At 50.3% G+C, this 15,704-nt stretch overlaps 1 protein-coding gene across 1 annotated transcript in view; it reads right to left on the bottom strand.

Annotated features, from left to right (window-relative positions):
- Positions 1–6,544: 6,544 nt before the first annotated feature.
- The window catches only part of MDGA1 (MAM domain containing glycosylphosphatidylinositol anchor 1), a 145,377-nt gene continuing 136,217 nt past the window's right edge, over positions 6,545–15,704 (bottom strand). Inside the window, exons 15-17 of the mRNA XM_054195985.1 lie at positions 9,195–9,325; positions 8,099–8,207; positions 6,545–6,750 (exon numbers count right to left, since the gene is read on the bottom strand). Of these exons, the coding sequence (XP_054051960.1) occupies positions 6,659–6,750; positions 8,099–8,207; positions 9,195–9,325 (332 nt within the window). The 3' untranslated portion in view covers positions 6,545–6,658. The remainder of the gene's footprint in view (positions 6,751–8,098; positions 8,208–9,194; positions 9,326–15,704) is intronic.

The following is a 15,704-nucleotide window of genomic DNA, read 5'->3' as shown; positions in this document are numbered from 1 at the left end:
TGCCAGAGGCAGTTATGAGTGGGACTGAGACCCCCATCCCCAGCAGCCACACAGCACAGGGACATGGTCAACCTCGCTAACCTCCTGTCAGTGCCTGGAGCTCGCTCTGCTTTTGTGGAATGCTGCTCGATGGCAGAGCAACTGAGCATGCACCTTATACTCAACCCAGGGTCTAGATGTCTAGATGCCTAGGTGTGTGCCTACACACCTCACACAGCCAAAACAGAGTGGGGTGGCACTGCTCTTCCATGGGCAAGAGATGCCCTGGAGACTACAGCTCCCTACAAGCTGCATCCCTGCCCTCTCTGGAAAGGCAGGTTGGGTGACGATGGCCCTGGGCTGTCCTGCAGTACTCCTTGGGATGTGTAAGGCCTCCAGGGCACAAGTGGCTGTCTCTGGTTTGATGTGACCATACCAGACCATAAGTAGCCATCAGAAGACGCCAGAATCCCCCCACAGCGTGTTTAGGTGGTGGCAGATGGTGAGTCAAACTGGCATGTGTCTTGCTTCCAAGGGGAGTACTGAAGAACACATATATACCACAGCTATCACTTGGGATGCTGAGTGTACTGGGGCTATTCAGCTCCCTGCTGGAAACCACCAGCCACCAGTTATTACCACATAGTGTAAATTGGGTCCTGTTAAAATGCAATTTCCAGAGCTCTCCAGCACTTCTTTGGCTGCAAATGCCTTTTGTCTGCATTAAATGTTTTCCCAGCCTGAACAGGATGAGCAGTTATCAGTGGGGCTAAAGCAAATACAAATGGCGGCAACGCCTGTCTTCTCCTGCAGCCCGCAGAGGGTCCTGCTGCTTGGTGCCTCTGCAAACAGGGCTGTACCCATGTTGATGTCGTGGCAATCTGCAGCAGATCTGAGCAGCTGGGCTGCAATATAGAATCATAGAATGGTTCGGGTTGGAAGGGACCTTAACGACACCTCCCACTAGACCAGGCTGCTCAAGGCCCCATCCAGCCTGGCCTGGAATACTTCCAGGGATGGGGCATCCACAGCTTCTTTGGGCAACCTGTTCCAGTGCCTCACCACCCTCATAGTGAAAAATTTCTTCCCAATATCTGATCTAAATATACCATCTTTCAGTTTAAAAACCATTGCCCCTTGTCCTATCACTAAACTCCCTGATAAAGAGTCCCTCTCCACCTTTTCTATAGTCCCCCTTTAGGTACTGAAAGACTACCATAAGGTCTCTCCAGAGCCCTCTCTTCTCCAGGCTGAACAATCCCAACTCTCTCAGTCTGTCCTCATAGGAGAGGTGCTCCAGCCCTCGGATCATCTTCATGGCCTCCTCTGGACTCGCTCCAACAGGTCCACTTCCTCCTTATGTTAGGGGCCCCAGAATGCTGTTGGAAGGCCATCCAAAGGCACCCAGGAAGCAAACGGGTGCGGCACTTCCAGGGAAAGATGGATATCTGCATGGCTCCGACAGACGGAGGGGACTGAAACAGCAACACCCTGAAACAGCACCTCCCTGAGCTCTCTGCTTTAAGGCAAAAGTTTGTCTCTTCGAGGGGGGTGAGGTGATACCATTTACCTCATCTAGGAAGGAAAATGCCCTGGTTCCTTTGCCTGTCACTGCCTGGGGCAGGTGCGGACCCTCAGGGGAGCGTGACGGACCCCCTGGCTATTCCCATAGGTAAAACTCCCTGCCTCAGCCTCGCTGAGAGCTACGGGGGAGCAGGGCTTGCTCCTGCCAGCGCCTTGCACAGGGACCACTTCACACTGGAGACAGAGCTCAGGGCAGTGATGGTGCCATGGAGGGATGCTTTTCCCACCAGTGCTGGTGGCTGCTCCCGGTCACTGTCCCTCCCAGGCTGAGAAGTGCAGGGCACCAACCCAAAAGCAGGGTGCTTTTCCTGGCACAGGGTGATTGGGATGGGCTGCGGAGGAGGAGGAGGAGGGGGAGGAGGAATCCAGACCCTGCTCTCCCTCTGGTACTAAAGCATTTTCCTGTTGTTCTGGTGTAGTGCGCCCACAGGATTTTGTATAGAAAGAAATTAAATTTCCGTACTTTGAATAGCAATAGGGAATAAAATACAATTTGTATCATGTTTACTACACTCATTCATACATCCATAAATTATTCTTGTGAGAAATTTACCAGCCTAAACATCTGAACTTCCCCCCTTGCTTTTTCCCTGATTGCCGCCCTATTTCCTTCCAGGATAAAGCTACTTCCCATTAGAAGGGTTCCATGTTGCTGCTGGTACAGCTGCTCTTCAGGCTGTGCCGGGGCATCTCTGCACGCATGCCAATTGTAACACTTCACTTGAGGAGTTTCCGAACCCTTTGTGTGCACTATGCAAAGTTTTTCCATACAGATGAAACGTTTTTTCACTCCCATACAGCTGGGATGAGTTGCGCTCAGGTGTTCCAAATTACTTAACTCCACATCACATGTAACACATTAGCTCCATCCCTTTCCAGCGGCTGATCTATGTGGGAGAAAAATAGTCTATTACTATTACCAGCCAGGAGCTGCTTTTCAGAGCAAGTGGTAGGAATTGATGTTCATATTGTTAAAAGCCACGGATTAAAGTCCTGTTGATGACCTGTTATTGGGACTTGCACTGAACTGTGGAAAATTATAATAAAAAAGGTACAGAATACAACGAACAGCTACCAAAAGAGGTTTCGAATGAAAGTTTCTTTGTAAGCCCCAGTTGTAACTACACAGTAGCATTCACTACTTCTAATATCTACAACCTATACCCAGGAGCCTGCACACTCACATATTTTCTGTTTTATACCCTGAAAAAAAAAAAAGAAATTGAGTATATGTCGGCTAACACCCACACAGCATTCTTCCTAATGTATTTCTACAACTACCAAGCAGAGGTCTCCTTGTAAATAAAAGCAGTCTCTTAAATTTATATTGCACTTTTCTTCTGCAGGGACTTTCATCCTATGTACAGGAATAATCTCCACCATCACTGAAATGCAGCCACTTCTGGAGTGGAATAAAGCAGCTACTCGATAGGCACAGAGCAACATAAAACACCAGGAAGAGAAACATAATGTACCCAGTTGGGACTACAACAGATATTTAAGACGACAGTCTGTAATTAAGTTTAAGGACTGTAATTTAGCCAGAACACTGTGAAAAGTGTGAGGGGATCTTTAATTGCACGGGGTAAGAAGCATGGCTTTATATCTCACCTGGGATGCATTACCACCGCAAGGAGAATTGTCCCCTTAAGCATGGGGCTGGGTTAATAAACGCAAAATACCACTGCCCCCAGAGCAGAGGGACACTGCCTGCCCCTGCCCCATCATTGCACAGCTTCTCATCACTGCTGCTGAAGTGCCTCTTTCTTCCGCTACATTCTCTCAGCACATCTGCCAGGGAAATGAGGTCCTTCCTTTCATCCTCGGTATTTCTGACAAGCTGAAGCACTTAGGTTAATGACTTTCCCCCAAACTCACCACCAGATGCTTATTAGCCAGCAATAAAGGAGCAGAGGTCTAGGTGGAAAGGGGCTCCCTGAGACTTTTACTGAAGCTGATGGGCTCACACCTGAGGGCAGGAGAAGGCTTCACCTCTGGCTGGAGCGATCTTCTTGCTCTGCCCTGGACCCACTGCCACCAACGGGCTTCTTGCCCCCTGTGCAGCGGGTCGGCTTGGCGAGGCACTTACATCCTCCCTCGCTGGCAGCAGGGCATGGACACCCTTCCTGCAGGTGTCCCTTTCTAAAAATGTAGTGACCCTTTGCTGCCACTTGCGTCATACAAAATGCTTTGTCCGTGATCCTGAACCTTCAGGCAGCACCTCCCCTGCCCACCAAGCATCAGCAAAACGCGCTCGTGCAACCCTGGCCAGGCAGCCAGCGGAAGCAAAGCCACAAGGGTCTCTGCCTCAGAGCCTAGAAGGTGAGATGGTTGCCCTGGGCTATCTCTTACCAATGGGTAAATGCTCCTGTCTTCAACTTCCGCCCAGCAAAAGCACTCTGGAACGAGCAACGTAACAAAAGTTTTGCTGCTGAGATCAGGAGCCATCAGGAAGCACCCAAGGGCCCCTGGAAAGCAGCATCCCTCTCCTAGGAATGAAAGCGGACTCTTATCAGGAGGGAGGTGATGACTTCTGGCCTCCAACAAACATGGAGGAAAGGAAGAGCATCAGACTGAAAGAGCTCAGCTAAAAGATGATGGTGGCACTGGCTGCCTATGAAAATGGCAACAGACAGCAAGAAGCAGAATCGCTTTTGGCACCCGCAGCATCCCACAACGCTGCCTGGTCCTGGGAGACAGATGCAGGTCTCCCAGTCAAATATTCACTGTGATTGAGGTCTAGGCTCTGGAGGGAGGAGTGGAAGCAGAACCGACACATTCCTCATTCTTGGAAGTGGAGAAAAGCAACAGGAGCAAGGGAGACCCGTACCATCCCCTCGCAGTCTTGCAAGGCCCCCTGTAAAGGAGGTCCCCTTGTCCCTCAGAGCAGATGTCCTTTCTTTCTCCAGTGGTGAACGAGGAGCGTTAGTGCAGATGAACTCCCTTCTAGGAGCTAGAGAGAGCTGGGTTTCAAGACTTCAAACTGGATCTCCTGGGAGTTAAGAGCTCTCCCCTCCCCATCAGTGGAGGAAATGGGGCACTACCTGTTGCTGGAAGCTGAGCAATGCAGGAGGCAACTATACATTCAGGTGATTTTAGACAAACAGTTGTGTCAGAGAAGCTGATGTATTCATCAGAAATGGGGAAGGAGCTACGGATACTGGGGGGTCCGGTGAGAGAGCTTATCGTACATCTGTGGTGCCCCAGACACAGAGTTCGGATGGGGTATCCCTTAGGGGGAAGAGTCCCACTTAACTGAAATGCCAGAGCGCGGGCTAGTAAGCCCCAGTCCACAGTCCTGTGGGGCTGACTCTGCCCTGTGCAGGGAGAGAAATCATGTCCAGAGCTGCTTCCAGTTGCAACAAAGCTATCACAGCTCCCACTTGGCCAGCGCAGGGCAGACCCTTCTCTTGGGGGTTCATCTGGAGCAGCACGTGCCTCCACCCTGAGGAGGCCAGGCCAGACCTGCTGCAGGTCTGCAGCAGAGAGAGACACCAGCTTTACCCTTTCATGATGTCAGCAGGAAAAAGGCAAATTTCCCCCATCCCCGTCTGTTCCCCTGTTCTTCAGTGGCAAACAGGGCCACAACTGAGCTCAAGCCCCTCTTTTGGGTCAACTTTCCTGCCTCCATCCTTCTCGGGGCACTTTCCTGCCTGTTCCACCTTTCAGCTCCTCTGCTTACCACTTTGGCAGTGGAAGGTGAGTGTCTGCAAGACTGCACGTGCTGACAAAATTCTGCCACCTCTCCCCTGAGCAGCGATGCTGTTGCTGTGCTTCACCCACTCTGCCCCTAATGCACCGTGCGACCTAAAAGGCCTCGGAAGGTGAGAGGACAATATCGGAGCTGCCTGAACTGCTGGCCCGGGGGCTGGGTCATGGGCACGGGACTTGCTGTCTGGCTGAAGAAGACTGAAATGCCCGTTTCTTTCCCATAATCCAAAAAAAGTTTGAGGTGGGGGAAGTTAAGCAATGGAACAAAAGACCAAAATAAACGGGTAATGAAAGAAAGGTAGAGAAGCAATCCTGGGCTTAGGGCTGAGGTGACTCTCATCCCAGCATTCACAGGGGGAAGCCAATGTGCAACTGCTCCCCCCTTCCCACCCTATCCCATCGCAACCCCCCCACCCCATCCCTCAGCCCCACAGAGACACCTTTCTGCCTCCAGCTCGGACCTGCTCTCTCAGTTTCTCCACCTATCAAGAGGTGCTGAGAGAGAGAAAGAGGCGCTCAGAGGCCAATGCTGCAGCCGGATCCAGCCGGGACTTCTCCACCACTCAGCGTGGTCCATGTGATGGGTCCATTCCTGCTCCATGTTCTTCAGGCTGGCGAGTGAGAAGCACAGAGCGGTGGGGAAAGGCCAAAGCAAACCACACAGGGGGCAATTAAATACATGAGAGCCTGGAAGATACGGGTGGATGGAGACACTGAAGCACATGCGGTGCGAGGCAAGATGCTCCGGCCACCGGCACAGGGGGCGGCTGCTGCCCCACGGTCGAGGCCGGCGTTACTGCAGGGAGCTGCAGCCGGAGCGGGGCAGCCCCAGCCAGCGGGAGAGCATGGGGAGACAAGGGGAGTACTGCGGTATATCATCCACTAAGCTGTGGGCTCTGCAGTAAAGAAGGTAACTGTTCTGGTAGAAATTTGTGCTTTAATATATTTTTGTTTGTTTGTTTGTTTAAAACAAGTTCCCACTTCCCTGAGGACGCCCTGTCCGACATTCCCAAGGAAACATGGGGGTGTTTTTTTCCTCCTTCGTTTGCTCTTCACATTTCTTCATTCCTATTTTTTGTCTTTCATTCCTTCTTTTCTGTGTGTTTCTGTTTCTTTCCTTCCTTCCTCTCTCACTCTCTCTCTCGTGCACGTGCTTTTAAAAAATTTTTGTCTTTATTTTTAAATTTTGTTCTAGACATTATGACTTTCTCAAGGAGTGCTCCAGTTCTGAACCAGATCCCTTTGCGTGGTCATGCCTGTTAGTCTTTGGTAACATATGGACACTTTGGTGTGCCAGTGAGGAGGGGAGGAAGAGGAGCAGAGGTGGCTGAGTAGGAAAGGAGCAGGAATGTCTCGGTCTGAAGACAGGAGCGCTCGCTTGCCATCATCTGAGCAGCACGTAAAGGAAGAAAGTCAATGGGCCACAAAGACAAGGGCTGTGCAGGGCCGGGACACTGCTTCCTGGAAGAGCAACCGCTGCCAGCCAAGAAGAGAGAAAAAGAATTAGTGATGGATCGGATCCAGACCTCATCAAATAAGTTAGTGCGCATCAGTGTCGCAGCCTTTCCTCCATGTCCCCCGCCTCAAACCACAAAACACCTCCCAGATCTATTGGGAGATCTTTCTAGCCTCCCCTGGACATTCTTAATTTCCCAAAATTATTTCTTTTCCAACTTGGGAGAAAAGGTTGAATCTTAATTACTGTTGCAATCCAACCTTCCTCTCTTCCCCAGAAGACTGAACTCCAGCCAAACAAAAGGTTCTGCTTGTGTTTTGGTTACAGCTTGGCCATCCTAGGCTGAAACAGACCTTTAACTGCACCTGAAATTTTGAACTTTTTAGGGTGTTCTGAGTTTTTTAATGTTTTGTTTCCCCCTTCACCTTTGGAGTTAAGAAAATTGCTGAAAGTGACTGTTCCTCAACAAGTTTTTTTTCCTTCAAAGATAAATAAGACAAATTGAACTTTGCTCACAAGTGCCTGTCTGGCTCTGGTCTGCATGCTCTGAACTTCTGCTCTCCTGCTCACCTGAGGCACGTTATCGAGGGGACAGGCAGGACTGAGGCACGAGGCACACCAGTGATTCCCACCCAAGGACTAACGCCTACATACTGCTTACGTGCCTTGCTATGGCTTCAACCTACAGTGCACCTCAGTGGGAGCGGGGTTGTCTCCATTTTGGCAATGCTGGCACCAGGATGATGTGGATGGACTGGAAAGGGGCTGGTGGGATTTAGCTCAAGCACTCACTGTCAGGATGGGGAGGGAGGTGATGTACAGCTCAGGTAGCTTGCCCCCATCCTGCATGGGCAATACCCTGCCTGGCTGTGCCTCTCTGCTCAGAGGTCAATGAGAAGAATCCCAGCCCACCCTGTCTCCGTTCCGCAAAAGGCAGATTTTTTTTGTCCTGGAGAAAGACTGACTTAATGCTGCAGAGGCCATTACAGCCTGCAGAAAGTCTTTCCCTTTCCAAAGCTCCCGCATCCAGGGTTTTCAGGAAATGAGATATTGCAGAAGCCTTTAGCTGCTTGGTGATGACACCCCCAACCCAACGTACTGGTGCACACTTCAGCATGCTGGTGTCTGGCAGCACAGTCCCTACAGGATCTGGTTGTTCCTCTGAGCTCTTGCTAACTCACAACTGTAAAGAAAAGTTCAAGAGTCTGACAGCCCCTCTGATGACTTCTGCTGATGGAGTCAGCCATCTTGTTGAGTCCCACCAACATGTCAACGTGCTCTGAAATTAGCTGCACATCGCTAGCACGTGCATTCATGTATGCACTCCTCCCACCGACTCGTTTTCCTCTGAGGCACGCACATGCTCACCCTTATTTGGTCCAATTGGCTTCCTTGGGCAGTCTCCCTTTTTCAGAGTGACGTCATCGATGGCAATGTCCCCCTCATAGCTCGTGCCCCGGACACCTTCGAAGATGATCTGCAAGCAGAGCATGGTTCAGAGTGCGGCGTGAAGCTGCAGCTGTGGAGGACCCTTTCTGAGCTGCGGAGCTCTGCAGCAGTGAGCAGGGCACAGACCGGATCTTATCAGGTCTCCAAGTGAATGATTCCTCCCTGTTTCTCCAGTACTCATAGGGTCTGGAGAGCTGGACCCCACTGCTTACGGGACCTACCCCTGTGTGCTGAGCATCTGTAGAGTAATAAATGAGCGTGTAGACCTCTGCTTTATTAAGCGCGCTGCACTAACAAACCAACCAACACCGAACAGCGCTTGCAAGAGTAACTAAATTCTTATTTGTTATTTTAAAGTACCCAAAATCGTGCTGGGTGCTTTGCCACAGTGCCATCACTTACCAGCCTGCACAGACCCAGCTCTCACAAACAGCCCTACAACAGCGAAGCAGCATGTTGGGCAAAAACATCAGCAATAAAACATTCAGTAACAAAGCAGCCCACTGCCCGGGTACGCGTAAAATACTCAACGAGCAGACACAGAGTGCCCAGTTCATATTCACAGGCTGTCCTACAGTCCTAAACCAGGGGGACAGTGCGAGTGGGCTCTTACAGGACATTCTAGAAAAAACCTCTAGCGTTCAAAGTCACTGTACACCAACAGGCCAGCGTCCCCCAGCACCAACAGAGCTGTCGCACAGACCTGGTACCAGAAGGTGCTCTTTGACAAGCAGTTGCCAGACCAGGAATAATCAGAAAAATGTATAGTGCCAAACTGATGCTAGCATATAACAAAGTTGGACGGCTTCGGAGAGAAGTGGATTTGATTTCTGTGCATCCACTAACTCTTGCCTGGCCCCAGTGAGCCCTGGGGGTGGAGAGTTCCCAGTGCCCTCCCTGCGCCTGACCAGCCCCTGTGCCACGGAGGCAGATGTTTGCTGGGAAGTCTCCTACAGCCCATGGCATGTGGACAGAACAGGTGGCAGGCGGCTGCTTGGCTGCGGACCTGACTTACCTGGAAAGGCCCGGGTGGGTTGATGGGCACGTGTGCTTGTTGCCACATGTTCCCCCGGTTCCCACTGAGTGACCAGACCTGGGTGTCGATGGCTCGCTTGTTCCGCACGCGAACTAGCAGGTTCAGGGAGCCTATAAGAGAAAAAAGAGGTGCTGGGCTGACCCCTGGCATAGCTCTGGGGCTCAGCCTCAAGCCACAGCTCTATGCCCCAGCCGGCCCAGGGACAGCCTGAAGAGCACCAGGAGTAACCTCTAGAAGGGGTCAGCTTTCTCCTGGGTTGATGGGCAAGCGCCACTGGCAATGTTTCATCCATCTGGGCTATCCAAGGGAGGACACAGACCCAGATGAAGACAGAATGAGGAAGAAGCGGTCCATAGCATGGCTGGGGTGGCACAAGAAGGGGGTGGCAGAAATGCAAGCTGTAAGTGACCTCCAGAGGCATCCCATCCAACCTCCTGCATGAAGCTGTCTCCAGCTCTACATCAGGGCAACATGGCTTTGCCTGGCCAAGTCTTCAAATCCTCTGAGGAAATCAGCTTTTCCTAATGTCCAGCAAGAACCTCCAGGGCTACCAGGTGTGGGTGCTGTTCCCTGTTATATTGTCTAATGCTACTGGTAAGACTTTGGCCCTATTATCTGTGAAATTGCCCTTCAAACAGTAGCGGGCTGAGGGCTGATAGCAGCCTCCACTTTGCCAGGCTGAGCAAGTCCAGCCCCCTCAACCTCTCTTCCCCCGGACTTCTCCTCCTGGTTCGACCATCCTGGTGCCCCTTCAGTTGGACCTGCACCAGTTTCTCCCCACCCCACTTGAACTGGGGAGCCCAGGAGACATGTTTGCCTCTCCCTGTTCACCCCTAACACCTGATGTACGCTATGTAGCTTACAGCCCTCGCTCTGCCCTGGCCATCAGCTGCAGAAATACAACCTGTGTCCTCAGTTGCCATTTGGCCTGGAAGCAGCCTTGGAGCAAGCAGCTGGTCCTTGCTGGAGCTGTCTGGCATTGCCTGTACTGCACTGCCTCTATCATCCCAGCCCCGTGTTTTCAGAGGGACGCAAAGACCCTGTGAATAAACACTGACTTCAAGTTCTTTCAAAAAAGGCAATTCCCAAAAGATTTCGTCTGCCATTAAACCAAAACCAAAGCCAACAAATCTCAAAGCATTTCCAGTTCTCACTTTGAAAACTGTGTCACAACCCCCTACCTTCCACCCACAAATGAAACCATCTCAGTTTGTCTTCCTGCAGCATCTTTTTAGTAATCCCCTCAGCTGACTTTTTTTCCTTTTTTGTTTCAGTGGAAAAACATTTTTAAACATTCACTCAAGGTTGACCTGAAACACTTTTTCTCTCTCTTTTTTTTTTTTTCCAATTCAGCTGGCGAACCAAAAAATCAATCAGAACTCTAGTCACGCTCCTGCTCCTCAGTGTTTCTGGTCTCCATACACAGACATATTACACCTGAGAGCAGAGAGGCAATAATAACCCTCACTTCTATGTCCATGGTCTGTCTGCGCTTGGGGTGCTGCATTCCTGCATGGATCCACCCTTCCGAGAGGCAGCAGTGAGAGATCAGGGGATGAGACAGGGAAAGAGGCTTTCCTATATAACCTCCCTACTTCATGATCCCCTGAAATTCTTCATTCTTGGCACATCAGCCTTGGGGGCCCTGTGTGAAGGACAGGGACCTGGAAGTACCCCCATCGAGCGCCTGGCTGTCAGAAGGCGAGAGATACATCACAAGGAGTTCAGAGATGCATAATAAAGATGATGAAATGTTTAGATTCTGAGAGGGTGACTTACAAGAAAAGGTTAAAAGAATGAAATATGTGTGTAATTTAGTGAACTGAGGAAAGAGGGGCATGTTATTGCCTGGAAATATTCATAAGCTTTAGCACTAAGGCTAGCTGAGAAAAATAGATGAAGGCCTGATGGGACACGGAGAGAGTATCCAATTCCCTTCCCCAGCGGTACCCAGTTTGGGATGCACACCACAACACAAGATGAAATAGCTTGTTTCTTTCTCTCTCAAGACCAGCTGGCACTGCACAACCCTGGGGAGACAGAGCTAAGCAAGCGGGATCTCCCTCCAGGAAACACAGTGCCAAGGACAAAAGAAGTCACTACACAGACATTACATAGAATCTTCATGGTTGGAAAGGACCTTTGAGATCATTGAGTCCAACCATACACACACACAAAAAAAAAAACCAAACCAAAAAAAACCCCCAAACCAACCAACAACCTACAATCTCTGCCCTTCAGAGCATGCCCTGAAGTGCCTCTACATGAGCACACCCTACAGGAGCCTCTGGCAAATTCAGCTTTGAGCTGCTGGTTTCTTGGTGTCTTTCCTGCCCTCAGGAGCTTCCTACGAGGGAAAGTCTCTCTAGAAAAGATACCTGGTCCTCACAGAGGCCCTTGGCCAAAGTGATGGCCCATGCAGGAACTGCACAACCCCACAGATCATTGTCAACAGGAGTGTGTTCAGAGCAGCTGATTATAGATGCCAGAGCCGGTGAGGTGAGGGATTGAGCGTGAGTGAAGCATTAACATGAAGCTGCCAGCAAGCAAGAATTAAAAACAACCCCTGTCTATTCTACCCTCATCTGGGGACTTGCAGCTAGGATCTGCTGCGCAAGAGTCTGGCTGAGCAGCCAACACTGGGACAAATCAGGCGGCAAATGAACTTTGATGCCCCAGGAAAAAAGTGAAGGCGAGATAGAAAGGGACCCAGAGAAGCATCTGGAATGCAAATTAGTGCCCTCAAAGGACTGGCTGTGAATGCCTGGCCTAAACCCAAACCAAGCCTGAGCATATTCTGGCTGACAGCTCCGTGTCCTTGCAGCATCAGGAAAAAAAGTTTTAACCTTTCGGCCCCCAAATTCCCTAATAGAACAGCACTGAATATGAGCTGGCATTCTTCAAAAGGTTTGCAATTGGAAAGGAAGCTCCCTTATCTGCCCACAACATGCAGTGTTTCACCACCCATGTCTACACGTGGAAAACCAAAGGTCAAAATCGTTGAATAGCATGCCCATGACTGTCTTACAAATCAGTCGGAGCTGCGAAGGGGAGACAGATCTCATCACTCTACCTGCAATCCCTTCTAAGTTTCCCAGCCTTCCTGAGGCTGGGAAAGAACCACACCACCTCCCTTTCCCAGTAATGTTACCACTTGGAATGTGCTTCTGGGAGGCATGGCAGAGTCTCCAGGACTTCAAACTAAACAGGGATGAAGCCTCTACCCCATCTGAACTGGGTCTGCCATGTTGTAGATGTTAAAGACTGTGCAGGTCTTCTACTTTATTCCCTTCTACCGTGTGTCGGTCTGCCACAGGCTGTCAGTCAAGTTTAAGGGCATGTAGCCTGTGATGGAGGTACTTGGAAATGAACCTTCAGATCTGAGCTCCAAGCACAGCCATAAAACATTGCAGTCCTGGACTACAGAAAGCTCCAAGTCATTTTTCCGATTGCTCAGAGTTTCTTTATCGCCATTTTTCAGTCTGGCCCCAAAAGCCAACTGTGTGATGGAACAAGCGTTGCAAGGCTTTGTGTATTCCAAGGGAAAGCTTTGGGTTCAGCCCACTGCCCAAAAATCAAATGTTGTTCCAGGATCCCACTTACAGTCATAAAAATCCATAGATTAAGTCTCTGGCTAAAAAGAGAGGTGGAACCTATGTAGACATTGACATCCGTAGCTGCGGACCTCTGGTGAATTCACACCTGCCCACAGCTACCTCCATGCAATCTAGCAATGCCCATCTCATGCCTTATTTAACTATCTTCACTCCCTGTGTAGCTTTCAGCATGTCACACAAGCTTAGACCAAACCAGCTACCTGATGCCTGAAAGATGCCCCTCCAAGAGCACAGACTATGTGTCCAAATCCCACTTTGCAGGAGGTGGCCACTGCATGGTCTAGGCACATGTGGGATGTGAGGAGCCCATTAACAGCTCTGAACTGATGTGCCACATGATCCTTAGCAAACTGCTGTTACCTACTTTTATCTGCTGACGTGATACTATGATGATAATGAAGGAGGATAATAACACTCACTCACTTAGAAGGGAACTCAGAAACATAGCAAACATTTGACGAGACCTGAGAAAAAAGACACTAGGGAACGGAAGTGCCTGAGCTCTTCTGCCTTTCCTGTAGTAACAGACCGAAGAAGAACCAAAGTGGGACCTGCTCTCCAACCCCCAGACCTCCATCAGTCGAGATACGAAAGGCCCATCTGGGATGTTCTCCAATGCCAGCTGTTGCAGCTACCCCTTTTGCCTGGTTTTATACTACAGACATGCCCAATTTCCTCTATCAGAGTCCAAATCCAGCTGGCCAGTTTTGTTACCTATTTCTTTTGTTACCTGTTTCTGTCTTCTTCATGCCCCCCACCAGATGTGTCTGGCACCTGTCTAAGGGCACCTGCTGGTGAGGCACAGACAAAGGCAGGCCATCGATCTGCTGCTAAATCTCTCCAGCTGCCCAGAGACAGACAAACACAAGGGAAATCCTAGGACACCAGCAAGCCTGTTGTTACCTCTCCCCATACAAGGCAATCTTCGCATTTGTCTTGTAATCTGTATTATCCCTTCTTCTCAATCAAAAGGGAGAATAAAGGCCAGTGATGAGTGACGAGGAATCAATTACAGGGAGAGGAAGCCGTACCTTCTGCTGGCTGCCTTTAAGACCAGAGCTGGCATTTCAAAAGAGTGGCACTCACACAAAAGAGCACCAGCTGGGCTGCCAGATAGAGTAGCCCAAGGGATGCCTTTAAATGTTACCTTCTCCCAACAAGAAAAGGTCTTCTCTCAGTTTCCGCAGGATGGGGACTTCACTGTCTCATTGAATAGCTTTTGTAGATCCAGAAAAGCTGGTGCAGGCAGTGCTGGGAGGGAGGCAGGGTCTGTAAGGGCAGGGCCATGGGCACAGTCCATGTGGGATGGCAGAGAAGGCAGAGGTTTCCTCAAGAGCTCTCCGTGGGGCAGCTGGGGGGGGGTGTGAATGCAGCGTGACAGGTGGGGAAAAGCTACTGCCTGCCAAGGTGGAGGCGCAGCTTGGTTTACAGGGCTGGGATGGAGAGCAGGCAGCTGGAGCGGCTGCGAAGCGAAGGGAGGATGACGCTGCATGCCGAGAGCCGGGGTGCTGTGCCAAGCGCAGCAGAGCTCCGTGGGATGGGTAGGGAAGGCTGTTGGGATCCACGACCAGGAGGTGGGCTGGCCGCAGGCTTGCACACAGCTGGGTTTCACTGCAGCTCCCCACTGTGCTCCTACAGGATCCCTGCTCTGGCATGGAGCGATCTCAGGAGATCGGCTCTCCATGAGAAATCCTGGCTGAAATCCCAGTTTAGGTTTGGTATCCAAATGGAAAGCCAGGGCTGACAGCCTTTGAGGAAATTCCCACGGCATTTCAACTGCAGGCAAGACAGACTGAGATAATATGAAGAAAATGATTCATGGCAAGAGATGTCCAGTGGATGGAAAGAGATACATGGAGCGGAGAGAACTTGGACCTTGTATGGCCTGGCAGAGTCACTTGCAGACCCAACATGAGGGCTAAAACCAGGCCAGGGGGAAAAGAGCTCCTACCTCTCTAACAGGGGCTCTGAGCACTCCCTTAAGCGTGGTTTAGTGTAACACCACTGATCACAAACTAAAAGCCCAGAGCTTACTGCAGGCAAATCCCAGGAGTGAACGACAGTCTCCAGAAAGAATCTATTACCGTTCATAATCCCCGCAACAAACACAGGTCTCTCTCCCTCTCTCACTTAAATGGATGTTAATGAATAGCAGTCAGAGTCAGGCTGGTGTTCTCAGTCACAGTGCGGTGGGGGAAAGTTACTGCTCTGAGAGCGAGAAAGCAGAGGGTGGAAAAATAATCATAGCACAGGTAGACATGGAGAAATAACATCAGCTTGTACTGACTCATAATTTCTAGGAATGTAAGTTGTCTTCATGCCATGATAGGATGTATTTACCCTTTCACAGTCTCTAACGATGCTTCATACATTAACATATGCGGAGTAAGACAATTAAAGCCTCTCGGCTGCTTTCCATTCGTGATTACAGAGAACTTTATCTCTACATGTCTTTAACTGATCCCAGCTTGGTGTGCAGGGTCCCCTGTGTCACAGGGTCACTACACAGATTCCTTCCTGCAGCCACTTGCTTCAGGAACTTCAAAGCAGAAAGGTTCAGAGAGCTCATCAACAGCGAGAAAACGGAGTCTTGATCGTAGTTTGGAAAGTACCACTATCCCACCTCTACTTACAAGGCATCCCCATCGGCTTTAGAGAGGCACTGAGCATATTCGGTGCCGTGTCACAGGCTGGCTAATTGCTATGGGACATTCTCTTTCTGCGTCGTTACAGCGAGAAGGCTATAGTGAAAGGGATCAGGGGAATCAAAGCCTCCGGTTCCCTGCTGTGGCTGGGACTTTCTGGGGATATAAACAGCAATATGGTAAGTTTTGATTGGCAACGTATCCCCTACAGCAAACCTGTGAAAATT

Source organism: Rissa tridactyla, chromosome 3, assembly GCF_028500815.1.
Source record: "Rissa tridactyla isolate bRisTri1 chromosome 3, bRisTri1.patW.cur.20221130, whole genome shotgun sequence".
NCBI lineage: Eukaryota > Metazoa > Chordata > Aves > Charadriiformes > Laridae > Rissa > Rissa tridactyla.
This window is presented reverse-complemented; position numbering and strand designations above follow the sequence as displayed.